Source organism: Phascolarctos cinereus, unplaced genomic scaffold (genome assembly GCF_003287225.1).
Source record: "Phascolarctos cinereus isolate Bilbo 61053 unplaced genomic scaffold, phaCin_HiC Scaffold_4;HRSCAF=312, whole genome shotgun sequence".
Lineage (NCBI taxonomy): Eukaryota > Metazoa > Chordata > Mammalia > Diprotodontia > Phascolarctidae > Phascolarctos > Phascolarctos cinereus.
Window position 1 is genome coordinate 55226509 of NW_027555847.1, and position 25748 is coordinate 55252256.

Consider the following 25748-nt stretch of genomic DNA (forward strand, 5'->3'; position numbering starts at 1 on the left):
ATGCTTCCTCAAGAATAGTGAAGATTTCATCCGTAGTGAGGGTGTGTGCTGGAAAGCAGTAAGATATGGGGCCATGGCTGGGCTTTATAAAAGCCTTGAAGGCTGGCCCAAGGAATGTGGATTTGATATGAAAAGCATTGGGGGAGCACCATAATGAAGAAGGTGTCTAAGGAAGATTTATCTGTTGGGATGGTTTAGCTGGGGAAAGGTTGGAGGCAGAGGGGCCAACAACAGATGGCAAATTTGCCCACCTGTGAGGTGATAAAGGATTAGTCAGCCTCAAGTGGTGGAGAGGGGAAAGCGATGACTCGAGAAGGAGAATTGATTGGGATGAGTGATGGCTAGATTGGCGGAGGGGGATTGTCTTGGCCTTAGTGGCTGGGAGAGGGGGAGGAAGAGAGAGACAGAGAGAGTTGTTCAAAAGTTCAAGAAACTGGCAGGGAAGAATGGATTAGGGAGGCCAGAGCTGGACAGAAGGGGTGGGTGGGGTGGGTGTGTATCTTCAGGATGAGGGAGGGGAGGAAGAAGCCACATTTTACTTTCATGTCCAATGTACAAAACCATACTCTGTGTCTTTCACTGTTGGAACATTTGTCTATTATGCATCCAGAGGGTTGTCCCTCTTCCTAAGTCCTTCATTCCCTTTCTCCCTTCCTCCCTCCCTTCCTCTTTTCCTTCCTTCCTTCCTTCCTGTCCCAGGACTGGACTCACCAAGACTAAAATAACAGAGGACCTTTACACCTGTCAAAAATCAGTCAGAATCCTAGCCAGATTTGAAGTCACCATATTGCAGAGAGTAGCAGTCCTATAAAACAACATGGCCTTGAGCATTTTTTTAAATAAATATAAGAGCCTGAGAAACCTAGGAATAAATAACTATTCCCTATAATTTACTTAGGCTTCAGGTCCCTTTCCCAAGGAGCCTTAAATCAACCCACAAATTGGACTTAATCCCTAATCTGTTTCCCCTTTCCCTGGATGAGTCCAAAGCCAGGGGCAGCCAAGCCCCAAGCTCTGAAATGATGGGTCTCCCTGGTGTAACCCCTTCCTGGGAGCTCAGCCAATCTTTGGGGTCTGGCATAGGTAGCCTTCCTTTGCCTTCATGAAGTGTTAGAAGGTTCATGGGTTCCTAGGATTGCTGTAGAGCCAGAAGAGACCCTAGAGTCCATCCCGTCCCTTGACACAGGCAAAATTGAGGAAATACCCTCAAGAGAAGAAAAGAAATTAGATCGGGCTAAGTGGACCTAGGGTGTGTAAAAGTCTAAAGGTTAAAAAACTGGGAGAAGGAATTGTAACACAGACCACAAAGCTCCTCAACTCACACTCCATCAGAATCCCAGAGGCATTTTGAACATGATGGAGAAGGGAGGACTGGAGAAGGAGCTTTGGGGTTCTCAGGGGTGATGGTGGTGGTGGTGTTCATGGTGGTGATTTTTAATCTGTCTCAAATTTTTGTCTTCCAGAGTGGGAGTTTGAAGGATCCGGATTTGAGCAAGACGCCTCCCCAGCGCCCCACCCCTCAAGGTTGTTTACAGTATATTCTCGACTGTAATGGTATTGCAGTAGGGCCCAAACAAGTCCAAGCTTCCTAAGTGTTTGCTAGTGCATTCTTCTTTCAAAGCAGAAATTTCAAGCCAAAAAAATGAAAAAAGAAAGGAAAAAAATGAAAGAGAAGGAAAGGAAAAAGGAAAAAAAAAGCCACCCCTCCCCATACCCCATCTCAATGCTCTCTTCTTCTGCTGATTGGACTGGGGTTTTTTTTCCTATGCAGTATCAGCTCTTGGGTCTGGTTGTTTACTTGTTCCTGTCCGTGCTTGTAATGCTTACTTACGTTTCTCTGTATAACTTGTGATTCAGGGCTGTTTGTCAACAGTGTACAAAAAAAAACAACAAAAAAACACAAAAAACAAACAAACAAAAAAAACATTGTGCCTCTCCCAAGTCCAGTGCGATTGTATCCTCTGGATGGACAGACAATATCTTTAAGAAGCATTCCGGATAAATCAGGGGCCACAGAAGTGGTGGGTGGCTAGAGGGACTGGGAAGCGGAGACACAAATCCAATGTCCAGCCCACCTTGCCCCAACCCCACCCCTGCTCACTCTGCCCCGGGTTCGGATCGAAACCCCTTTGCTTACCTCTGTGAGTGTGTGAGCTATTTAGTGAGCCCTGCTTTTCTCTTTCTTTCTGCATGACTAGTGTAGATAGAGGTTTCAGAGACTTTCAGGTCAAATCGCACTATCTCTGTCCACTGACTTCAAAGGCATTCCTCTTCTTTTCATTTGCAAGCATTTGTCATGATTTGAGTTCCTGGGTATCTGTGCCCCGAGTTTGTTTGTTTCTTTCCTTTCCTTTCCTTCTTTTTTTCTTCTTTCTTCCTTCCTTTCTTTCCTTCCTTCTTTTCTGTCTTTCTTTTCTATTTTTGTCTCTTTCTTTCTCTTCCTTCCTTCCTTTCTTTTCTTTTCTTTTTCTCAGTGATGAAATGAGATATACAGCAAAAAGCTCTTTCCACAAACTGGTTCTGTATCTCCCCTCTCTGCTCCAGCCTTTCCCCTCTTCTTTTGTTTTCTTTTCCTCCTGTTTCTATCACTAACCTAATCATAGCTCCAAACTCAAGAAAACTGATGTGCAATATCCAAGCAAAATTGTGAGTGTTCCCTGTGTGTGGATCTCGGTTCCGCTAAGTTATTCTTCTTTGTTGTCATTGTTTCTGAGTTGATGGGCTGTGGGCTTCTGTGGAACTGGGACCAATCTATATTGCACCACCCCCATCCCATCCCCCAGCTCTCCCTGTCTCTGGAGATGAGCTCTTTGGAGATACTGAACGAGAGAAGTCACCCAGCATACATACGTTCACTCACTCTGCCTCTCAGGGCATTGCCAAATGAGACCAAATCCAAAGCAAGCCCACTTCTTTGGAGTGGCAACACTGCCTGAGAAAGGGCCCTTGGCTTGGCCCCCTATTTTCCATTTCAGATCCCCAATCACTCCCTCAGAAGTCCAGAGGATCAAGAATTCTATCCTGGAGGAGACCTTCTCCTTCGGGAGATGTGACCTAGTTATCCTCAACTCCTCCTGCTCAAACATGAACTGATACAAGCAATTTCAGTAGCCTTCCCTACAGCCATAGCTGCTGACATTGCTTTCACCAATGAGTCTACTTCACCAAGGGGAGGAATCTCCAGGTATGGGATGAGACCAATATTACAATACTCTAAGCCTCATCTACAGTGTCCCCAACAACTCCATCCTCTGATAGCATTGGGGACAAGGCACAGTAGCATCAGACCCCCTAGCAAACCTCCTTTGACAGAGTAAGCTTTGGTCCCTGAGGCCTTCACGCCAACCAGTTGGCCTTGGGGTCCCTGTTAATGCTCCCCTCCCAGGACCACAAAAAGCCAGTGACCTACACTTTAGGGCACCCTCTTTTAGATTCCCAAGTCTGATGGATGAGTTGGGACTACTGGTGTTACATTTCTACAAGTAGTCAATAGGAATTTCTCCAGTAAGGGGCCCATGCCCTAGTTTCTCGGTAGTATATTTGTATGCCGTGAGAAATGGGTTGGGTGTTACTGTGGTATGGTCAGTGGTCTGTCTCCCTTAGATGGTGACCATAGTTATCCTTTTGTCTCTCTGTGTGTGTATGTATATATATATGTATATGTACACACATACACACACACTTTGGGGGGTAGTGTAGAATCAGATGCACAAATACCTCCAGATACCATAGAAGGGAGTAAAGAAAAAATGCCCAGGAGGGAGGAGTCCATCTTTTGATTTCCTTACTTTTCTGTCTAAACGGGCGGTGCTGGCGACGGTCGGTGGGTGGTGCTTGTCTGCATGTCGGTGTGAACATTTGCAGGTGCTTTCCACGTGACATTTGTGAGCCATGTATGCAAAGTGTAAAGTGGCCATTTGACCTCAGTCAGGCTGCAGATCGTGGTGTGAGCAGAAAGCCTCTTAAGAGCAGGTGGGAGACGCGATTTTGGCCCCTGCTGCCGAATCCCAGTGGATGGGCCAGCCTGACTGTCCTCTGCCCGTCAGTTAGCATGCTTAGGGACAACCCCATAACTGTGGGTCGGGGGACAATCATGTCACAGTGTAGGATTGCTGTCCAGGTGTTTGTACCATTTCTTTTCTGACTGTTGTCCCCCTTTCTTTTGTACTGAGAAGTTCTCAGCCAAATGGTGGAAGTATCTGTGTGACTACAGCATCTCTCTTCTGTGAAATCTCTTGTACAGCTCAATGTGTAATAAAAAAAAAAGTTACATCTATGTTCAGTGTAAAGTTGTACAGTTTATGGCCCTTCAAGCATGTCTGTACAAATGCGAGGACTCTGAGTTTTTGGTGCTGGAAGAGGGAGGCTGAGAAGGCAACCCATGTTGTTTTCACAGGCAGTATATTGAGGAGAAGAATGCCAAGTGCCTCTCCTACCCTCTTGAAGTGAAAACAAAAGGATAAATGTGACTCTGTTTGCTGATAAACTAAGGGTTCTCCTAATGATCGAGGAGACTAGGGAGAGCTTCCTCTTTGGAAACATTTGTTTTTGACTTAGAGCTTCTTGAACTTGCCAAAGTCTTCTTTGGAGGATCAAAGGGGCCATCTATGGTCACTCGGTGTCCATTTGAGGTATTGATAAGTGGGGGAGAGATGCCTTGTGGCAGGTGGGAGGTCAGTGGAAGGATGGCTGATGCGTACCATAATAGGCATGGAACTAACCCAGTGTCAGTCCAACAGCATCAGTTATCTTCCATTTTTAAGAGGCTGAGTTAAGAGTGCCAGCTCTTACCTACTGATGCATCCCTCTGAGGCCATTCCCTCTAACGGGACTGTGGATAAAGGTGCTGGTGCTGGGGTTGAAGAGTCATGTAGCCCTGATCCTGGTTGGTGTATGCATGCTTTCTGGGGTTCCTTCCAGCTCTAAACCCTAGGCTGTACCCTCAGAACAGGGAATAACTTATAATCATCAGATTTAGACCTGGATGGGACTTTAGAGGCCAGCCATTCTACAGATGAGTAAACTGAGGCCCAGAAGATAAGGAGTTTGCCCCAAATTTGACTCCAAATCTGATCATCTTTCCAATAGCTTCTCAGAAACTAAGGCATCTGGCCATGACTTCCACTGCCCAAGGCTGGATGCACTCTTTGGCCCCCAGACTTCACAGGCTATTTTCCTTTCAGACCACTCCATAGGGTTAAATGGCTGTGTAGGTATTTACCTAGTCCATTCCAGAAGAGAAATGTCCAACTCTTTTAATGGATTCCTTTCTCTGCCAAATACAATCTTCCCAATCATCAAGTGGAGAAGGGACCTCTGGCTTCTGGGAAGGATTAATTTTGAGTTTTTTAAAGGAGAGGAGTGGGTTGGCTCCTGCCAACCCCAAACTCTCCATGCCCTCCCTGCAAAACACAAAAAAACCCACTATGATGAACCAGCTGGGTATGGTATCAAAAGACAAGAGTGTATCTAGGAAAGAAGAATCATCTTGCTAGGGCAGTGTGGGTACCAAGCATGGCTGTCAAACCTTTTGACTACCAGCTGAAATAGCCTAACAGTGAACAATCATAACTTATACTTAGATAGCTTTTCTAAACATTCGTTCATCCTCACAACAACCTTGTGACATAGGAAAAGTAGAAGTTGGTTTTTTTTCTCTTCCCATATTATTGGCAGTAATTTTGAGACCAAGGGAGGTTAACTGATATGTCTGAGGTCACAAAGAGAGTCAGTGAGACTAGAACTCAGCTGTCTCAACTCCCAGTCCCATACTCTGCAATTCCTTCAGCACCCATGATATGTGGAGCTCCTGGATCTCAGAATCATAGCTTTGGAGATGGAAGGGACTTTGGAAGTTATCTGGTCCTAGCCCCTCATTTTGCTGATGAGGAAACTGAGGCCCAGAGAGCTTTCTTGGGGATACAAAAAGAGGTTAAAGACAATCCCTTCCCTCAAGGAGATTATGATGTGAGGGAGCCAACAAGTAAACAAATATATACAAACAAGTTATTATATTCAGAGTTAATAGGAAATAATTAACCAAGGGAAGGCACTGAAATTAAGAGGTGCTGGGGAAGGCTTCCTGTGGAAGGTAGGATTTCATTTGGGACTTAGAGAAAGCCAGAGAAGGCAATGGGCAGAGATGAGGAAGGAAGGCATTCCAGGTATGAGGAACAGCCAGAGAAAATGTCTGGAGCTAAAAAAATGCAATGTCTTGTTTGTAGAACAGCCTGGAGGTCAGTGTCACTGGGTGAAAGAGTATGTAATGGGGAAGCGTAAGAAGGTACTGAAGGGCTCTGAATGCCCGACAGGGGATTTTGTATTTGATCCTGGAGGTGATAGGGAGCCTCTGGAGTTTGTGACATGACTGGACCTGTAGTGGCTGAATGAAAGATGGACTAGAGTAGGGAGAGAGGAGGCAGAGACACAGAAGCAGCTATTGCTATAATCCAGGTGTGAGGTGATGAGAATCTGCCCCAGAGTGATGGCAGTGTCACAGAAAAGAAGGAACTATGTTCCCAGAGATTTTTCAAAGGTGAGATGGAAATTTCAGCTTTGGCAATAGCTTAGATTTGGGTGATGAGAGAAAGTGAGAAGTTGAGGATGACTCCTAGGTTGCAAGCCTAGGGGATTGAGAAGATGGTGTTGTCCTAGAGAGTAATATAGAAAGTAGAAGGGGAAAGGTTGGGAGGGAAAGCTAATGAGTTTGGTTTTGCAATACATTTAGTTAAAGAAGTCTACTGGACATCCAGTTCAAGATGTCTGAAAGGTAGTTGGAGATACAAGATGAAGGTCAGCAGAGAATTTGGGGAAGATACATAGTTTTTGTGAATCATTGCTGTAGAGATGTAATTAAATACACATGAGCTGATGAGATCACCAAATGAACACAGAGGGAGAAGAGAAGAGGGCCCAGGACAGAACCCTGAGGGACACCTATGATTAGAGATTATGATCTGGATGAAGATCCAGCAAAGGAGATAGAGAAGGAGCAGTCAAATAAGTAGGAGGAGAACCAGGAGAGAATGGTGTCCCAAAAACCTAGACAGAAGAGAAGATGAAGAAGGAGACAGAGATCTATAGTGTAGAGAGGTCACGGAGAATTAGGATTGAGAAAAGTCCATTGGATTGGGTAACTAAGAGATAACTGGTAACTTTGGAGAGAGCAGGGGCAGGTAGGTGGCACAGTGGATAGAGCACCAGCCCTGAAGTCAGGAGGACTGGAGTTCAAATCCAGCCTAGACCAAACACTTGACACTTACTAGCTGTGTGACTCTGGGCAAGTCACTTAATCCCAATTGCCTAAAAAAAAAATTTCTTGAAAAAAAAAAGAGCAGTTTCAGTGGAAAGATATGGTTGGAAGACAGAGTGTAAGGGGTTAAGAAGAGAGTGAGAGGAAAGAAAGTGGAAGAACTTTTTGATAAGCTACGAAGGGCAGAGGAGACATAAGATGGTAGTTATTGGGGATGGAAGGATCTAGTGAGGAGTTTTTTGAGAATGGACGAGACATGGGAATGTTTGTAGGCTGTAGAAAATGAACCAGTAAGAGGAAGAGATTGAAAATAAGTGACAAAGGGGGCAATCTGTTGGAGGAGATGGGGTAGAATGCCCAGACAGCAGAGTTGAAATTTGAACCTTGCCACCAAGAGCGTCCTCTGTGTTCTGTGCCACCAAATCCCAGGGGGCTTTGGGAGAAGAGGGCTGTCCACTTGCTCCATGGAGTTTCCCACTGATAGTGTGTTACTACTCCAGGGCCCTTTCTCTCCTTTTTCAACCCCAATCCCTCATCCCATCTTCTGATAATAAACCCATTTCTTCTGCTGTTTCTAGGGGAAAGTAGGGAGAGGTGTTTTGGGGAGGGGGGGTGGTGAGGAGTAACCAATGAGTCTTATTTCTCCCTACTCCCACACTCAGGGTCTGGGATTGTTGCCTAAGTTGATATTGTAGCCAAGCCCTTTAAGGCATAGAGTCTGATAAGGAAAACCCTTTTGAGATGGTTGAGTTCTGAAGTTTTTCTTGTACTGAACCTAGGGGGCCCTGGGCAACCCCAAGGAATGCAGTCCCCAAGCAAGGTGCTACCTTCACGACGGTTTTCCCCGGGACCACCACCACCACCACCACCACACTCCTCCTCCTCCTCTTCCTCTTCCTCCTCCTCTTCCTCCTCCTCTTCCTCGGCTCCTCATCCCGGCGGCCCAGCCGCACAGGCCAGTCCGACCTCCAGCCCACTGACCGAGTCCCAGTCGCCCCAGACGGAGCCGCGGAAATCCCAGCCTCATCCACAGCTAAAGTAAGAGACCACTGAACTTTCCACTTTCCTACCCCCACCCTTCCCTTCATTCCTTATCTCATCCCCTCCCCCTCCCTCTCCTCCTCCCTTTCCTTGATTTATGCTGCCTGGGGGCTGCTAGAACAACATCTTCATTAAGGCTTCCTTCTACGGAATTATTGGCAAGGAGGGAAGCCTAGGACAGGAAGAGGGCTTGGAGAAGCTGGGGAAAAGCTAAGCCATGCTCTGAACCCAGGAGCTCCTAGTCTTCTTCCCCTAATACCCTTCTGTCTCCAGAATCAGAATCCTGGGTCTGGGAAACAGGCTGCTTGGTACCAGCCTCACTCCACCCCACCCCACCCCAGAAAACCTCTCCTAAAACCACAGACAGTCAGAGCTGGGAAGGACTTCAGAGATCACCTTGCCCAAACCCTTCATTTTACAAGGGAGGAAAATGAGACCAGGGAAGGACATTACCTGTCCAAGGTCACAAAGTTATCATCCCACAGAGCCGCGATTAGAGCCCAGGCTTCCTGACCACCAGTCTGATGCCCCTTCCAGAACCTTAAGCCACTCTGTTTTAAGATCATTTTCATGTCTGTGTGTGTATGTTTTCCTGCCTCCCCAGCTCATTTTCTTTCCTTTCTCTTTCTCTTTAACTCTAACTAATGATCTTGGGTGTAAAATAAGGCTATCCAAAGGGGGAAAGGGGAAGCAGGATGGGTTTCAGCTTTTTTATAGTGGAAAGACTGGACTGAAAGAATCTGGATTCAAATCCCACCTCGAATACTATCTGTGTGACTTTGGGCAAGTCACTTAGCCTTCTGGCATCTCAGTTTTCTCAACTGTAAAATGGGTGAAAGGTAGGCTGGAAGGCCTCTAAGGTCTCTTTCTGCTCTAGATCCATAGATCACAGAGACTCAATGAGTCTCAGAACCTGCTAGTGTCTGGGGTAAGAATCTGAAGGACAGTCCAACTGGAGATTCTTGGAAAGAAAGATGGGCTTTGTCTCCCCGCCTTTTGGTCTCCCCTATCCGCAGAGCTTTTCTTACCCAGTGGTCTTCTGCCCCCCAGAAGACCCCACCTCACCCTCTGACCCAGAAAAAAACAAACAAGAATGAAGGTAATGGGGTGAGGGCCTTTGTACTTGGGAGGGGAGTGGGGTGTGAGTGGAAAGACAACAGTCATAAGACCTTCAATTTAGAAGGGACCTCAGAAGCCCAGCTCTCACAGTTTGTAGATGAGGAGACTGAGGCAGGGTCACACAGGCAATATGAGTCTGAAGTGGGTTTTGAACCCAGGCCTTCCTAACCGAAAATCCTATAGACCACACCATGCTGCCTTTCTTCCATACTGGGATGCTGCTCATTAGCTTCCTTCTCTCCTTCTATCAAGCTCTGAGCTCAGCCAAAATCTGGAAGAATTCATGGCAGACCAACCACATTTTTAGAAAGGAGGGAAGGGATAATGAAGAATTGTGTGATTTAGTGGGTTACAACTTCATGAGATAGACCAGACCAATAGGATTGTGGCCATTTAACAGATGACAAAGCTGAAGTCAGGAGACCTCTAAGGAATCTCAAGAGTCCAACTCCCTCATTTTCTATACCAGAGGATCAGTGATTTGTCTGTGGTCCACACACCAAGTGCCAGAGTCTGGATTTAGATACAAATCTCTTGACTCCCAAGTCCAATGCTCTTGGTATCATACTACTCTTAGCTGTCCTGTGTGTTTCTACACAGTGGGAAGATTGGGAGTAATCTCTTACTTCTTTTCTGGGTTGGGTAGTTGGGAATCTCTGAAGTTACCCAACACATTTGATGAAGTGCTGGAGAGAAAGAAAGATGGCAATACATGGAGTCATAGGATTTTATAACTCAAAAGAACCCTCTGGACCATCTCACCAGACTGCTTCAGTTTATTGATGAGAAAACTGAGACCCCCAAAAAAGAAATTATTGTTCAAGGTCAAAGGGTCGGAGAGGTTAAAGTTGGAAAAGATTGTCTAGTTCAACCACCTTATTTTACAGATGGAAAAACTGAGACAGAGAAACTGATGACTTAATTACCCAATGTCACACAGGTAACAATTTGAACCCAGGTCACATAGTCAGTAAGTGGTATGACTAAGAAAAGAGCCCATGTCTAAGTACTAGGCCACTGTGATTTTAGGAGCAGCCCTGTTCTAATGATGTATTGAGAAAGGATTTGGATTCCAAAGTGGTTCAAGCTTACTATTTCCCAGTCTACCCCTCCTATGTGGCAAGAGATATATCCCCAGTCTGAGCAAGATCCTGACACTTTCTAGATTGACTGGTAACCAACGAGTTCATTTTTACCTCCTTGGACTTTCTCTCTTCTCCCCATCCCCCTTTCTGGGGTTCTTTCTCTCCTGCCAGGCATCCAAATCCCTCCCTTGCCATCATCCCTGGCTGTGGCCAACCCCTGGTGTACGTTTTCATTGCTTCTGGGCTGAAGCCTTCCAGGGGCAGTCACTGACGGTTGGGGAGGAGTCACCATTCCTGGTACCCTCTGCATCTTCATGCCAGAGGCCAGCATGTGGAGACACAACCCCAGGCCAGGCAGCTGCTCAGGACTCCTTCCCAACCCCAAATGGAAAGCAGAGCATTTACCTCACCTCTATTCAAAAGGACAGAAACTTCAAGCATCCTTGAGAGAAGGAGTTGCCTCAAGACTCAGAGGAAGGACATGGAGCAGAAAGCTGCAAAGAAGGAAAGATGAGGCAGCCCCAGGGGGCAGCTAAGCCAGCCTTTCTTATCAGAAGCTGAGCTAAACCTCATCCCAGTCCTTCCAGATTGAATCTTCCAGCCCTCAGGGTCTCAGACCCAATTAGAAAGACCCTGGGGATGAATATCATCCTGAAATATGTGTTTAAGAAAAAAAAAAGAATTGTGTGACACATATGAGCTCCTAGCACATTGCAGATGTTATCTTGGTGTGCTCGGAGGGAGGAGGCCAGCATAATCAGATCCACTTTACAGATGGGAAAGCTGAGGCATGAGAAATTGTACTAGGCTTTCAGGTTCTTATCAATTGATGAAAATCCATGATCTACACTAGAGATAAGCCATAGATCCTTGGACAGAGACAGAGTGGGCGGACTTTTTGATACCTGAAAAGTGACATTCCCTTCAACTGGACTCTCAGGCAGTCTAGTGTTCCTGTCCAGTTGTCCTGGGCCAATAGGACAACTCTTCTCTTCTCTTCTCTTCTCTTCTCTTCTCTTCTCTTCTCTTCTCTTCTCTTCTCTTCTCTTCTTCTCTTCTCTGCTCTTCTCTTCTCTTCTCTTCTCTTCTCTTCTCTTCTCTTCCTCTCCTTTCTTCTTTTTTTATCCTAGCCTTTCTTATCCCAACCACATCCCAAAGCTTCCTCACTATTGGAATAGAGAGGATAATCCAGGGGTCTCTCAGCCACACTTCAAGGGTACCCAGGGTCTGTCAGTTGCCAACAGTTACAGAGCAAGCATTGGGAAGCTGACTTGAGCCTGACCTGGCCAGGGGCCAAAGTTAGAGACACAAGCCCACGGAAAATGAAAGGGGAGGAAAGAACTACCCATTGTAAACACCTCAGTCGCTTCTGGCTAAGGAGCCTTCCCTCCCACCCCTGCACTCACCCTCACCAATCCCCACAGGCTCTGACTGTATGTCTACACTTGAACCAGTCCATTCCCATACTACTTTGAGTCAGGGGCGGAGCTGATGCGTGATATTACAGCATCTCCCAGGGTCTGCATCCCACCTCTCCTCCTGTCCTTCCATCTCCCTCAACCCTGACCCCGGAGCCTCTCCTTTCATTCCCATCCCCTCTGTTCCTGCCCACAAGGGGCTCTCGGGCTCCCCCATGGGGCTTAGCATGTCTCCTCGCTCCTCCATCCACCTGGGGAACAGCCCCTCTCTCACGTTCTCTCTGTTTTTTATCTTCAAGCAAGTCCCAGTCCTTGACAAATGCCTTCAGCTTCACTGAGTCCTCCTTCTTCCGGTCATCATCGAATGAGGACGAAGCCAAAGCCGAGACCATCCGCAACTTGAGGAAATCCTTTGCCAGCCTCTTTTCAGATTAAGCCCTTGGATCCCCAGATCTCTCCCAACTAATGTGTCTAGCACCTCTGACAGCTCCCAGCCCTGCTTAGTGATAATACTCCTGTGACCATCATTCTGTGTCCCTCTCCCCTTCTCTGTTCCATCCATTGTATCAAGCAATTTATGTAGCTTTTAAAGGACCCCGAGAGGGTAGGCACATGTCAGCAGAGAGGAAAGCACAGTCTTTCCCGTTACCCCCAAACCTCTATCTCAAGGTCCCAGTTAGCTTTGATTTTGGTGGCCTTATTGTGATGCTGTATCATATCTGACTCTGTCCCCTGTGACACCAGGAGAGCTTTCGGCGGGGGGGGGGGATTCTGAGGGGCTTTAGCTAGTTCAGATGCAGTATAGTTGCATGCTTCTTTTAAGTTGTTTATATTTTGTTTTAGTCTATACTTTATATGTAGAGAGTAAACAAAAATATTCTACCCTCAGATTCTTAGGAACCCATTCATACCTGATTCTCCTGTCAGTTTAATTGTGGGGGGAAAAAAAGGAAAGAAAAGAAACCAGTTTCCTTGTGACCTTAAGTGTCTATCACCAGCTACAGTGTCCTGTTGTGTTTCTGAAGCGTTTATCAGCCTCCTGAAATGAGAACCCATGGCTCCATGTTCTCCTTTTTTCCTTCCTGGCCCATGTGCTGGGAGAACCGAACTTTGAAGCTACACTGTGAAGAAAAATGCATGGCAGTGTGATAGCACCAAGGCTAGTTCTGTGTTCACCTCCAAAATAAACGCTGAGCCGTGTGGTTAACAACTGAAAAAGTAAGCAGCAGTCAACAGTGTCTGTTTCAGCAGTGAGGTGTGCTCCAGATTCTGGCCTATTTGGGTGAAGGCCAAGATGCCTGCTGGGTGTGTGTGTGTGTGTGTGTGTGTGTGTGTGTGTGTGTGTGGTGTGACACAGACAGACAAAGAAAGAGAGAGGGAGGAAGGAAGCAAGCAAGTAAGAAAGAAGGAAAGAAGGGAAGGAAGGAGGGAGAGAGAGAAGGGAGAGGAGAAAGAAAGAGGAAGTGAAGGAAGGAAGAAGGAAGAGGAAAGGGAAGAAAGGAGGGAAAAGAGGAAGGAAAAAAAGAAGGGGAAGAGGAAAGGAGAGAAGAAAAAGAGGTAGAAGGAGATAGAGGAGAGATTTGTCTATATTTGATGATATATTACACATAAAGACACATGTATGGGTCTTTGAATAAAAGGCAACATAAGAGTATATAAGTATATGTATGTAGGTGCTCATGAAAATATAGATGTGGGATTATATGTTAATTTATTTAGGGCGTATGCTTATATTAGGGAACATATATGTATGAATGAATGAAGAGATATACATGAGTAACTGTGAATATATGCATATAAGTATGTGAGTATAAGGAAGTACATTCATACGTGATTAGGGATGTAGAAAGGAGCATATAGATGTTAACAAAAATTTCTAGCATTTGTATAGTACTTTAAAGTTTATAAAGCACTTTACAGAGATGATCTCATTTGGTCCTCATAACTACACTGGGAGGTAGCTGCTATTATTAACCTTATTATACAGTTGAGTAAACTAAGGCCATCAAATGTCACACAGTAAAGGGCCACACAGCTAGTAAATATATGAGGCAGGATTTGAACTCATGTCTTCCCAACTCCAGGCCCCACACTCTACCACCTAGCTCCTCTAATGCGAAGTTGTACATGTGCAATGAGTGTACAAGTAGGTTGTGGATGTGTGCATGATTGTGAAATCCTCAGATTCTACTCCATACCTCCTGAATGCAGAATCCCTGAATTTCAGAGCTGGAAGGCAATTCAGAAGCCGTCTAGCCTACCCTGAATCTGAACAAGACTCTCCTTTCTCCAACATACCTGATAAGCAGGCATCCAGGCTCTGCTTGAAGTCTTCCAGGGAGGGGGATTATCTGTGAACATCTGAGACAGCTCATTCCACTTTGGGAGAGCTCTAATTATCAGGGGATTTTCCCTTGCATCCTGCCAGATCCTTGGTGAGGAATGTGTCTGCTGCCATCAGGAGGGTTATATGCCAGCTTAAAAGTTCCTGCTCAGCAGCTCAGGAACTCTACCTATTCCCACCTAACCAGTTATGATTCTAGCCAAAAGAACAAGTTGGTTTTCACTAAAAGCCCCCAGTGCCAGTGGAGGTAGAATGATTAGCCTGGGTCTAGTCATGACCCTTAGCTGAAACTAGAGCCTCTGGACCAAGAAAGCTAGAGGGGTGGGGTGCTGAGTAGTGGGAGTCCAAGTGACTCTGCCTTTGGCTTCTTCAAGTAGCCCCTCTGCAAAGATGGGAGCCTCCTGAAGCTTGGCTAACACTTGACTCTTGGAACCAAAGAGTGTGTTCAGCGACACGTGTTCCAACAAATCCTTTACCAAAGTTGACACACTGCAATGAGAGTCTAAGCAATGAGCTGACAAGTGGTCATTTTAAATACTCATCAAAATGGGAGAGTCCATCCACAGTGCTCCACCTAGCCACGTAACTCCATGGTCCCTTCAGCACCACGACTTTTCCCTCACAAGCTGAAGGTTGGAGGCAACAAAGTGTAAAGGAAAAAGCCCTGAATCTGACAGCAGAAGAGCCGGGTTTGAATCCCAGGCCTGCTACAGTACTACCTATGCACACGACCAGGTAGCCTTTGGCACATCGCTTAGCCCCGGAGTCTCAATTTTCTCATGCCTCAAATGAAGGATTTCAATTCAATCTTTGAGTCCCTTTCCCTTTGAATCTATTTTTCTATGATCCATGATTCAGTGTCTCCAGGTGCCAGGATCCCATCAGCATCTAAAATGTTGGGTTCCCCAGATCTGGATCTGCCTGTCTACCTGTAAGTCGGAGAATAAGAAAGATTATTTCAACTTGGTTACACCTGGTAAAGTTCACATTTTATACACACACACACACACACACACACACACACACACACACACACACACAGTGCTTAGCACAGTGACTGGCACAAAATAAGGGTTTAATAAATATTATTTGGCTAATTGATACGCACACCTATCTATGGGACAACTTCATGTGTTGGTCATAGGTTGGAATAAATGACCACTGTGATCTCTTCCAAGGTGATATTTCTATGATTCTCTGTAATTAAAGTGTGTATATGTGTGTGCATGTGTGAGAGAGAGAGAGAAGGAGAGAGGGAGGGAGGGAGAGAGAGAGAGAAAGAGAGAGAGAGAGAGAGAGAGAGAGAGAGAGAGAGAGAGAGAGAGAGAGAGAGAGAGAGAGAGAAAATATATGCTCTGGCCCTTGGTCTCAGGGTATCAAGAAAACATGTTCTATGCTAAGAGAAAGTCATATATATTTCAGTTCTTGGTGACACTCACCTGGCATAGGACCAGCCTTGCACACAGAAGGAAAAAAAAAAGACACAGGAATATCTGACCTTGGACAAGTCCATTAACACCTCACCCCAAGCTTCAATTCCTTCCTCTGTAAAATGAAGGGGCTGGGCTGGATGTCCTCTGGCCCTAGGTGTATGATCCTAAGGGGCCTGGTACTTTCCAACCCATTCTAACTGGGAAAGGAGCAAGGATGACCCCATAGAGCTCAAGAGGGGAAGAAACCCATGAGAACAAGGGAGCGGGGAGGGGGCGGATCTCATATTTATGAACCCTAATGGAGATTTAGACCTCAGGGAAGATCACTGAACTCTAAGCTCTGCTGAGCCCCAGCATGATCAATAATGACCCACTGAGCTAGGTGACAGAAGTGCTCAATCTGGAGAAAATGTCCAAAAGGGGAGAATCATTCCCAGAGGCAGAGGAATGACCTCAGCAGAAGACCCATGACATTCCCTTCCCAGGATCCCATGTCTTTTTTTTTTAAGAGGCAAAACTGTAGAAGTCAGAGAGGAGGAAAGAAGAGTTGACAAACCACCACTCATCTATGATTCATAATGAAAAGGGTATTGGGCTCACAAAAAGCAGCTATGGTTCTGCTTGAGTTGAGCAAGCCTTGGATTGGGAGATAGGAGACCTAGGTTCTGGTCCTCAGTCCCCACCACATAGCTGGAGAGAGCCTGGCACATCCATTGTGACCTTGGACAACTCATCTGACCTCTCTGGGCCTCTTTTTCCTCAACTGTAGAATAAGGGTATTGGACTAGGTCCCCTCCAAGATCCCTCCCAGCTCTAAATCTATAATTTTATAGCCCATGGCTGTCAGATTTTCTGGGCTTGTTTCTTCATCTGTAAACGACAGGGTTAGACTTGATGACAAGGTCTTTTCTAGGTCTAAAATTTGGTTATTTTATGAAACAAATATTCAATCATTGAACAAGTGTACCTGAGCCCCTATAGGCAAGTGTCCAAACTGAGTGAGGTGCTGTGAAAGCTGTAAAGAAATACTAATGTTAGGGTCTCTTCCCTCAAGGAGTTCCTGTGCTGGCTATCAGAGGATATGAGATTAGTCTATATAAAAATAGTTAAATGGAATCCAATCCACCTACAATTCATCACTTCATTCATTCAATAAACACGCAAACCTACAAGTACTCATTAAGGGATTACCATATGTCAGGCATTATGTGAAGCTAGGAGGAACCCACAGAGCTCAAAGGGAGAAGAAACCCAGGAGAACATGGGAGCAGAGAGGGGGCAGATCTCCTAACTGCAAATAAAAAGTGAAAACGGCCCCTCTGCTCAAGGGCTTTATATTCTGTAGGAAGATACAAGACAACAGAAGAGATCTCCCCAGGATATCTCCCAAAGACCAGACTTCAGGGTAAGAGGATGGAGGAGGAAACTTATCCTCAGCTTTGACCCCATGCCCCCAGCCATGAGTAACAGACCATGCATCTTATTCCAATCAGCCCCAACTGGTTCTTAGAGAATTACTCATCCTGCCACATGTGATGTCAGACCAGAAAACCACGGTAGTTTATTTGAAAAATGAGTCAGGACTAAACTGTTAGCTGGGGTGATAGAAGGAAAAGAAGAGAGGAGAAGGAGGAACAACCCCACAGGGAATGCTCTACCCCACACCACAGGTTAATATAGCTCCATCTGGCAGCTAAGAGGGGAGTTAAGACTGGGCATTCATGCCAGAGAAGTTCTTGGAGGAAAGAAACATCTTCTTTCCAGGTGAAGACCACCCAAGGCTCCAAATAGAACCATTTCAGATTGGAGATGGTTCTGGGGGCTAGATAATCAACAATCAATTGAATAAGATGAATTTTTAAAGCCACCTACCATAGGCAAAGGGTTGCGCTAACATGAGTGAAAACAGGACTCTACCCCATGTCAATGATGAAAGATCGGTCAATCTTAAAGCCTTCCAGTTGACCTCCAAGTGAGATGCCACAGCTATTGCCGCATCACTATGCTTTATCAGGATTCCCCATCTTCCCTATCTCACCACCACCACCAGCTCCCTGTCTTTACTATCTAAAATCCTTCTTCCCTACCCTGACTGTTTATTTTTAACCCTTACCTCAAGACTAGGTAAAAACAACTCCCATTGTGATCATGCAATGTATTTGTGCCTATCTTCTGCAAGAAACTGTATTAGAAACCAAGAAGATAGTCAAAGACCTACCTAAGAAACAGAGGGGGAGTAATCCCAGCAACCAATGGAGATGGCAGCAGGAAGAGGGCAAAGGAGACCCTGTGCCTCCTCAGGTGTTCTCAGTAATCAATGGATTAGGATGCATTTTTCAAACATTTACTATAGGCTAAGGACTGTGCTAACATGAGTGAGCCTGGCTAGTAACACCACTAACTAAAAGGAGCTCAAAGGATTTTCTTTATTATTATGGTATAATGGAAAAGACTGTGAGTCAGAAAACCTGAATTCTGTTCCTGGCACTATCACTCAATCTCTTTGGGCCTCAGTTTCTCCATTTGTAAAATGAAAGAAATGGACCAGATAATTTTTAGTTTCCCTTCCAATACCAATAGTCTATAACTCAATCAATCAACCAGAATTTTTAAAGCACCTACAATGTGCCAGGCATATAAGAGCTGGGGATTCCATGATTCTGTGACCTCATTCACTTTTAAACAAACGAAAAAACAAACAAATAAATGGATGGATGAATGGATAGATAAATGAATGAATGAATTAACAGAGACAGATGATGATGATGATGATGATGATGATGACCCTGGGATGAAGAAAAAATGGTGAATTAAGGAAAGTGAAAGTGGAATAATCCCAGACCTTGAAGGTATTGAGTTCAGAAAAAAAAAAAAAGATATTCTGGCAAGAACCAGGTAGATCTATATGTGCATAAGGGCATGTATTTAAATATATACATACAAATACACATTTTATACAAAAACTCATTGCCAATGCAGCATCAGTCATATTCATTCAGTCAAGGAAAGTCCAATCAGTCAACAACCATTTATCAAGTGTCTATTGTGAGCAAGGTACTATAGAGGAAACAAATAATAATAATATTATTATTATCACAAATACCTTGAACAAATTATTTACTCTCTCTGGACCTCAGTTTCTTCATCTCTAAAGTGAAGGGATTAGACTAAATAAGTCCTTAGTTCCCTTCCAGCTCTAAATCTAGAATCCAGTCATTTTTGGCATAAATTCAAGATGGTACATGCTGAATGCCAAATAAATAGCATCATACCTCTCTCTCTAATTTAACAGCGGATGAAATCCTTACTTCTGTCTGGGTTGGCCAGAGCTGATATCACCAAGAAGAGGAGATGTAAAATAGGCCTTGAAGGATGGCCAAGATTTATATCCAATTCAATGATCATTTAATGAGAGCCTACTACGTTCGAGCAAGTCACTGCCCTCCCTGCAGACTGGGACTATTCAAAGGCAAAAATTAAAAAAAAAAAGAATTGGTCTCTGCCCTGAAGGAGCATTTCCCATTTTCTCTATAGGCAGAAGGGATAAGTAAGAGGCTTCTTGACAGGAACAATGGTATAAACAAAAATTTCACAGGCTCAGGGAATGTTTGAACTAGAAGTGACGTTATCTAGTGCAACCATCTCATTTCCCAGATAGAGATGCAGGCCTCCAAAAGGTGAAATGACTAACCCAGTGGTACATAGCTCTTTGGTTGCAAATTCTGTTTTAGGACCCAGGTCTCCCATACCTATTTCACCATCTTTCCAGAGCCCTTCCCATTACAAATACCATACATACATGTATACATACATACATACATACAACTGCTTCTGGGAAAGGGATGAAATGAGAAATTGATGGTGGGAGGGGGGTGGAGACGGTAGAGAGGAACAGGATGGAGGAAATATGCCAATGATTCAAGGGGCACTGGGCTGAATTAGGGCCCAACTCCTATAGATAACACCGATGTCAGATCCAAAGCCACATTCCACATTAGGTACACTTTCTTACTGCTAGACTTCCTTTAGGATTATCTTTTTCTCTATCTACTGTTTCTAGGTCTATAGGGAGAGTTTTCAAACCACATAGCACCTTTCCCTGAGGCTATGGTTCTTAATTGTTAATTATTCAACTGAGAAAAGAGCTTTCTCTATATAACCATTTGTCATCGCAAATTAAGTAAGTTAGTTCCCCAAGAAAAGATCCTCTGTGATGGTCAGGAAAGAAAATCTCAATAGCTGTTTCCAGACTATTCTTCACCAGTGATCCATCCTAGCAGTAAATATACATGTATGTGCTCAGCAGATACACACATACACACACACACACACACACACACACACACACACACACAATTTCACCATCAATGTCAAAGGGAGGAAATACACGAGTTATGACTCAAATACACATGGAAGGGGATTGACTCTGAGGAGAGAAGTAGAATGATGCAGTAGATAGAAGAACCAGATTTGGAATCAGGGTAATTGTAGGTTTAAGTCTTACTTTTGACATATGCAAGCTGCATGACTAAGTAAATCAATTAACTTTTTGGTGCACCTGACCCCTCTAAAATGCAGAACTGATCCTGCATTGATAGAGAGAGTTTCCTTACCAGGAGCTGATGGACCAAAGGGTAAGACCAGCTATAAGATGCAATGACTTTTTTTTCCCCAAATACACCAAAACTTGTGCATTCAAATGAATAGTAACTCCTTCAAAACAGCTCCTTTGACAGCCTATGTGTTTATTCTAACAGGGCCAGAGATCTCATAGCAATGCCTCTTCAGGAATGACCTTCGGCACTAATACAGCCCAGTCTTTTAAATATCCTTAGTGGCGATGGATTTCCATTCTTTCAGACGGTATTTTATCTTTAATGAACAAAAGTTACATAGAGCCGAGGCAAGTGACGATGCTGGGGGATCCTGTTTCTGTCCAAAAGAAGGTACAGCTATAAAGCAACCTGATGGCTTTTCTTGATACTGGGTAGACTAGCTCTGAAAGCAGCTCCCACTAAGGATCCTAAATTCATAGATGAAGAGATGGAAGGAATTTCCATTCTAACTTCCTCATTTCATAGATGAAATAACTAAGATTCAGTAAAGTTATGTGACTTGCTCGAGGTCACACAAGTAGCCAGAGACAGGATTTGAACTTAGGTCCCCAGGTCTGGAGCTGCAAGGGACCTCGAAGGCCCTTTGGTCCAACCTCCTCATTTTACAGATAAGGAAACTGAGACCCATGTCATGCAGAGAATCAATGTTAGAGGTCAGATTTGGACGTACAGGGGCCATCTATACCAACACCCTCATTCTATGGACGGGGAAGCTGAGGGCCAAGGAGTCTCAGTGACCTGGATGAATGCCCACAGTGACTTGAGTGACAATGTCATCACTAGAATTCATAGGAGGCCTTCTAAGTAAACTACTCTGAAGGGGAAATGCACATGTAGACCGATACATTAATTCTTTGAAAATGAAACTCCCACTTCCTTATAGTGATACAGAGAAAGCCCTCCAACCTCTCAATGCTCAGGGTTTCTCCTGTTCTTATACGCAGCTTAGAGACAGGTGATGGGCGGGGGTTTCATAGATCAGACAGAAGGTAGGACTGAATGATCCCTAGGGCCTCCCCCAACACTTGGATTTTATGACTCTCTGTGACTCCCAGATCTGGTTCTACTGTTTGATCTGAGGCTCAGTTTGACACTTGAAAGTGTCTTTCCCTCCCACAGTCTCCCCAAGCTCCAAATTCTGTTTGTTGTAACTCATGGAAAAAGTGATGTAACTTAGCTTCTGTTCAATCGATCTTCCTCCCACGCAGCACAGCCTTTACTTTCCAGGATGGGCCCCAGAGCTTGCTGGCTTGGGTGCTAATGTCAGGGCAATGCTTATCCATTCTCTAAGTCTGTAATTTCAGATGAAATTGAAGAGATGATAGGATCACAGATTTAGAACTGGAAAGAGCCTTAAAAGCCATCTTGTCCAACACCCTTTTTTACAGGGAAGGAAACGGAGGCTCATAGTGATTAAATGATTTGTTCAAAGTCATACAGGTAGTGACAGAGGCTGCATTTGAACCCTTTGACTCCAAATCCAACTATTTCTTTCCACTGCACTATGCTATCTCTCTAGATTTCTTTTCTCCTCCTACCTCACATTCCTTCACATCTGAACCTGCCATCTACCCTAGGGAAATGAGCTGAGACAGAGGGGACATTGACGTCATGGAGTGGTCACAGAATTCCTTCCCCAGTCCTCCCCAAGAAATACTCAACCTTCTTCCCTCTGGTTGAAGGGGGCCAGAGTATTTCCTGTCCTTTCCCCAATCACCCTGACAGGCAGTCATCCTTCCAGGCATGGATAGCCTTTTCATTGCTGTTCAGTCTTACCCAAATCTTCGTGATTCCATTTGGAGGTTTGGTTTTTGGGTGGTTTTTTTTGGCAGATACTGAAGTGATTTGCCATTTCTGTCTCCAGTTCACTTTACAGATGAAGAAACTGAGACAAATAGGGTTAAGTGACTTGCCCAGGGTCACACAGCTAGTAAGTATCTGAGGCCAGATTGCCTACCTACCCTCCAATCCCCTGAGGCTGCAAAATCCTTACGGTATCTCACAAGCATTCAAGTTACAAGCAGGAGCTGTCCTTGACAATCTCCAATTGTTCTGGGAGGTGGGTCAATTCTGTCCCTTCTTTTCTCTGCGTTCCAGGACCTTGATCTAGAATTCCTAGAGGAGAAGCTAGACTGTATAACTCTGAATCTGATGCCTTCCTACCTCTCCAGTCTTCTTACACTTCTTACACAAGCTGTACACTCCAGCTACTCTGGCTGATTCTTGAATAGGATAATTCATCTCCTCTCTTCATGCCTTTGCATTAGCTGTCCCCGTGTTTGGCATACTCTCCCTCTTCACCTCTGCCTCCTAAAATTTCTGACTATCTTTGTTAGCTTTTAAACTCCTTGAGGGTCTGTATCTTTCTTTGTATCTCTAGTACTTCCCTGAAATCAACTGGTTTTTAGCAAGGGAGGGGACTGTTTGGACCAACCTGGCCTAGAGGGAGGTTATGGAGTTAAAGTGGTCAGTTTAGGTTCCACTTCAATGCATAGGAAGTGATGCTGAAGGCCCACAAACCTGCCCAGGGACCTGAGAGCGAGCACCAGAGGTATGAGCTTCCTGGTTATTACAACACAATGTACCCCTCACCTCTCTTTGACTTGCAAAGGAGGTCCACAGACAAGGCTACCAAAGATCAGGGTACTCTGTGGGTCCACATCTACTCAAAACCAAAGGTCATGAGCCCCCATCATTGTGTTTACATTTTCTAGTCAGCCAGAGAACACATTTTGTTTAAAGGAAAGGCAATGCATAAATTAGGATAGTAAGAAACACAGCAGTAGAGCATTTTCCCCATGCATCTGGAACACAGTGTCCTACAAATACGTACATCATCAGTGGAAGTAGAGGATATGTACAGGCAGCGTGTGAGTCTTGAGTACACACACAGAGGCAATATATGTGGTCAGAGGACATTCATGGAAGGATATGCATGAAGGGAACACAGTTGGACTCATGCCTAGGGTAGTTCACAACTTTGATGTCACAGGATTGTTGATTGTTCTGGCGATGTCATTAAATCGTTCCAGTTGGGTAAATTCTCCACCTATCTCAGCATTGCACCACTGGTCCTATGGCCAATTCTGGTTTCCAGAAGGTACTTTGGAATGCCTCTGCTTCTGGCTGCAGGTGGAGTCCTTAACTAGAGGGCTTGCTCCCTTTTCTTCATAGGCAGAGTATGCTTTTCCATGACCTTTTTAGGTTCGATCCCCAAGGCTTTTCTTGTTATCAGTCTTTTAAAAAAGTAAAAGCCTTAATATACCCAGTTGTATTTTCTCAATTCTAAAACTCTTCTGCTCTCCCATGCAGATGAGGAGAAGGGAAGAAAAGGAATAGAACAAAACTAAGTCCAAGGAAAAAGTGATCTTCTCCCTTCAGCTTAGTTGACACCTTAATTCAGAGGTTTCAGTCCCTAGTACTTTTAGAGCTAGAATATATTCATCTATCTATCTACCTATATCTATATCTAGATAGATAGCTAGATATAAACACACACATATAATGTGTATGCATATATGTCAGGTCAAGTGATATATGTGTGTGTGTGTGTGTGTGTGTTGTGTGTGTGTGTATAACAAGTAAGCATCTATTAAGCTCCTACTACGTGCCACACAACTCTCTAAATTGATGAGCTGATGCTGAGTTGTATTAGAAAAAGGTTTTTTGTTACAAGGATGACCCCTTCCCCTCAATAACAACAACAAAAAATGTTTCAAGCACCGCGCTAGGTCCTAGAGATGCAAAGAAAAAGAAATAGTTTCTGCCCTCAAGAAACTTACATTCTAAGTCCTTCTAGGCTTTGAGTCAACCCAATAATAATTTTCTTAAGGGAGGAAGTTCATCACAGCAAAGGGCTTAGCTAGCAGGAGCTGCTAAAAAGCTACTTGAGGTCTCTTCTTAGCTTCTTCATCATCCACTTGAGAGAGGGACATTTACGCAGGGGAGATTTACAAAGTTCTTCCCCAATCGGAATAGTCAACATTAGGTAGGATCTAATGGACTTTAACCTATATACTGCTAGGGAAATTCTTATAATGATAGGCAAGTTTAAGGAGCATAGCTAGAACTTGTCCCCTAAACAATGCTGCTCCCTCTTTCATTCAACATTCATTCAAAAAACATTTATCAGTCAGGAAGATAAGTCTTCCTGACTCCAGGCCTGGCACTCTATCCACTGCACCACCTAGCTTGGAAGGGACCTTAGAGGTCATCAAATCCAACCTGCTCATTTTACAGATAAGGGCACTCAGATTCAGGGAGGTTAAGTGACTTGCTCAGAGGAATGTTATTAAGTGTCTGAGTCAGGCTTCGAACTCAGATTTTCCTGACTCTAAGTCCAGTGTCTTAACCACTACTCCATATTGCCTCTCAACAAAATGTCAGCTCAGGAAATGCTTCCGTGAAGGAGGCAGCATCTCTCCATCCTCATGGAGTTCAGATCTAGTCAACAGGTAAGACACAAAGGATAAGACACATGATAAATGCATTATTGAGACACAGAACAAAAATGGCCTGAAGGAGATTGTCTTCATCAACTGGGGCAAATAAAGACAGCTTCATGGAGAAGGTGGCATTTTAATTGGCCTTTAAATTATGGGTTGGACACTCACTAGCTGTGTGACCCTGGACAAGTCACTTCATCCCGATTGCCTGGCCAAAAAAAATACAGGTTGAAATTCAACAGGTGAAGAGGCAAGTGTATGTTTCAGGCACAAGGAACAGCAGGGGCAGAAGTGATAAATCAAGAAGACATAGTTGGTATCCAGGGGGGCCCATTGGACTGGAGAATATGTGATGTTTGGGGAAGACAAATAAATTATATAAAATTGGAGAGGGAGGAGGCTGATGCCTGATTATGACCAAGACTTCATCTTTCCCTGGAAAATCATGGGTTAGCCTGATACCACTAAGTGTATGTCTAAATACTCTTCAAAGTCATCCTAGGCAAACGTTGCTTTTGCTATTGTTGATAATGACTCATTCCTTAGAATTCAGCACAAAAGCAAGTTCCCAGGAAGAGAGGTATTTTATCTTCCCTGGTGAGACTGAGCTCTTCATAACCGTGGTTGATCTCTAAGGTCCCTTGCAGCTCTGGATCCTGTGAAATCTAATCTGGCTATGGATAATTGTTAAACCAGAGGATAATTAATTCTCTAAGACAGCTTTGGAAAAGAATTATCAAAAGCATCCTAGCACAGAAGGATGTGCTCTAGATCAGCCAGATTTGGAGGCAATTGTTGAACCCAGAGAAGCTTTAACAAAGATCAACATGGTGGACCTGACCAGGTGACGTACCTGGACTGTGGCTGTGGGAGAGCAGGGAATTCTAGGTATTTTTGGCCTAATGTCTTAAAATGAATGTGTAGAAGGAGACCACTGATAGGGTAGTCACATTCTGGCAAGAGTGGAGCACCCCTTTGGGTTACCAGTACTGGCA

At 44.6% G+C, this 25748-nt stretch overlaps 1 protein-coding gene across 1 annotated transcript in view; it reads left to right on the top strand.

Moving 5' to 3' along the window:
- Positions 1 to 13137, top strand: part of SYN2 (synapsin II) — a 265548-nt gene extending 252411 nt beyond the window's left edge. Inside the window, exons 11-13 of the mRNA XM_020981071.2 lie at positions 1464 to 1524; positions 8032 to 8290; positions 12215 to 13137. Coding sequence (XP_020836730.1) covers positions 1464 to 1524; positions 8032 to 8290; positions 12215 to 12350 — 456 coding nt within the window. The 3' untranslated portion in view covers positions 12351 to 13137. The remainder of the gene's footprint in view (positions 1 to 1463; positions 1525 to 8031; positions 8291 to 12214) is intronic.
- Positions 13138 to 25748: the final 12611 nt, after the last annotated feature.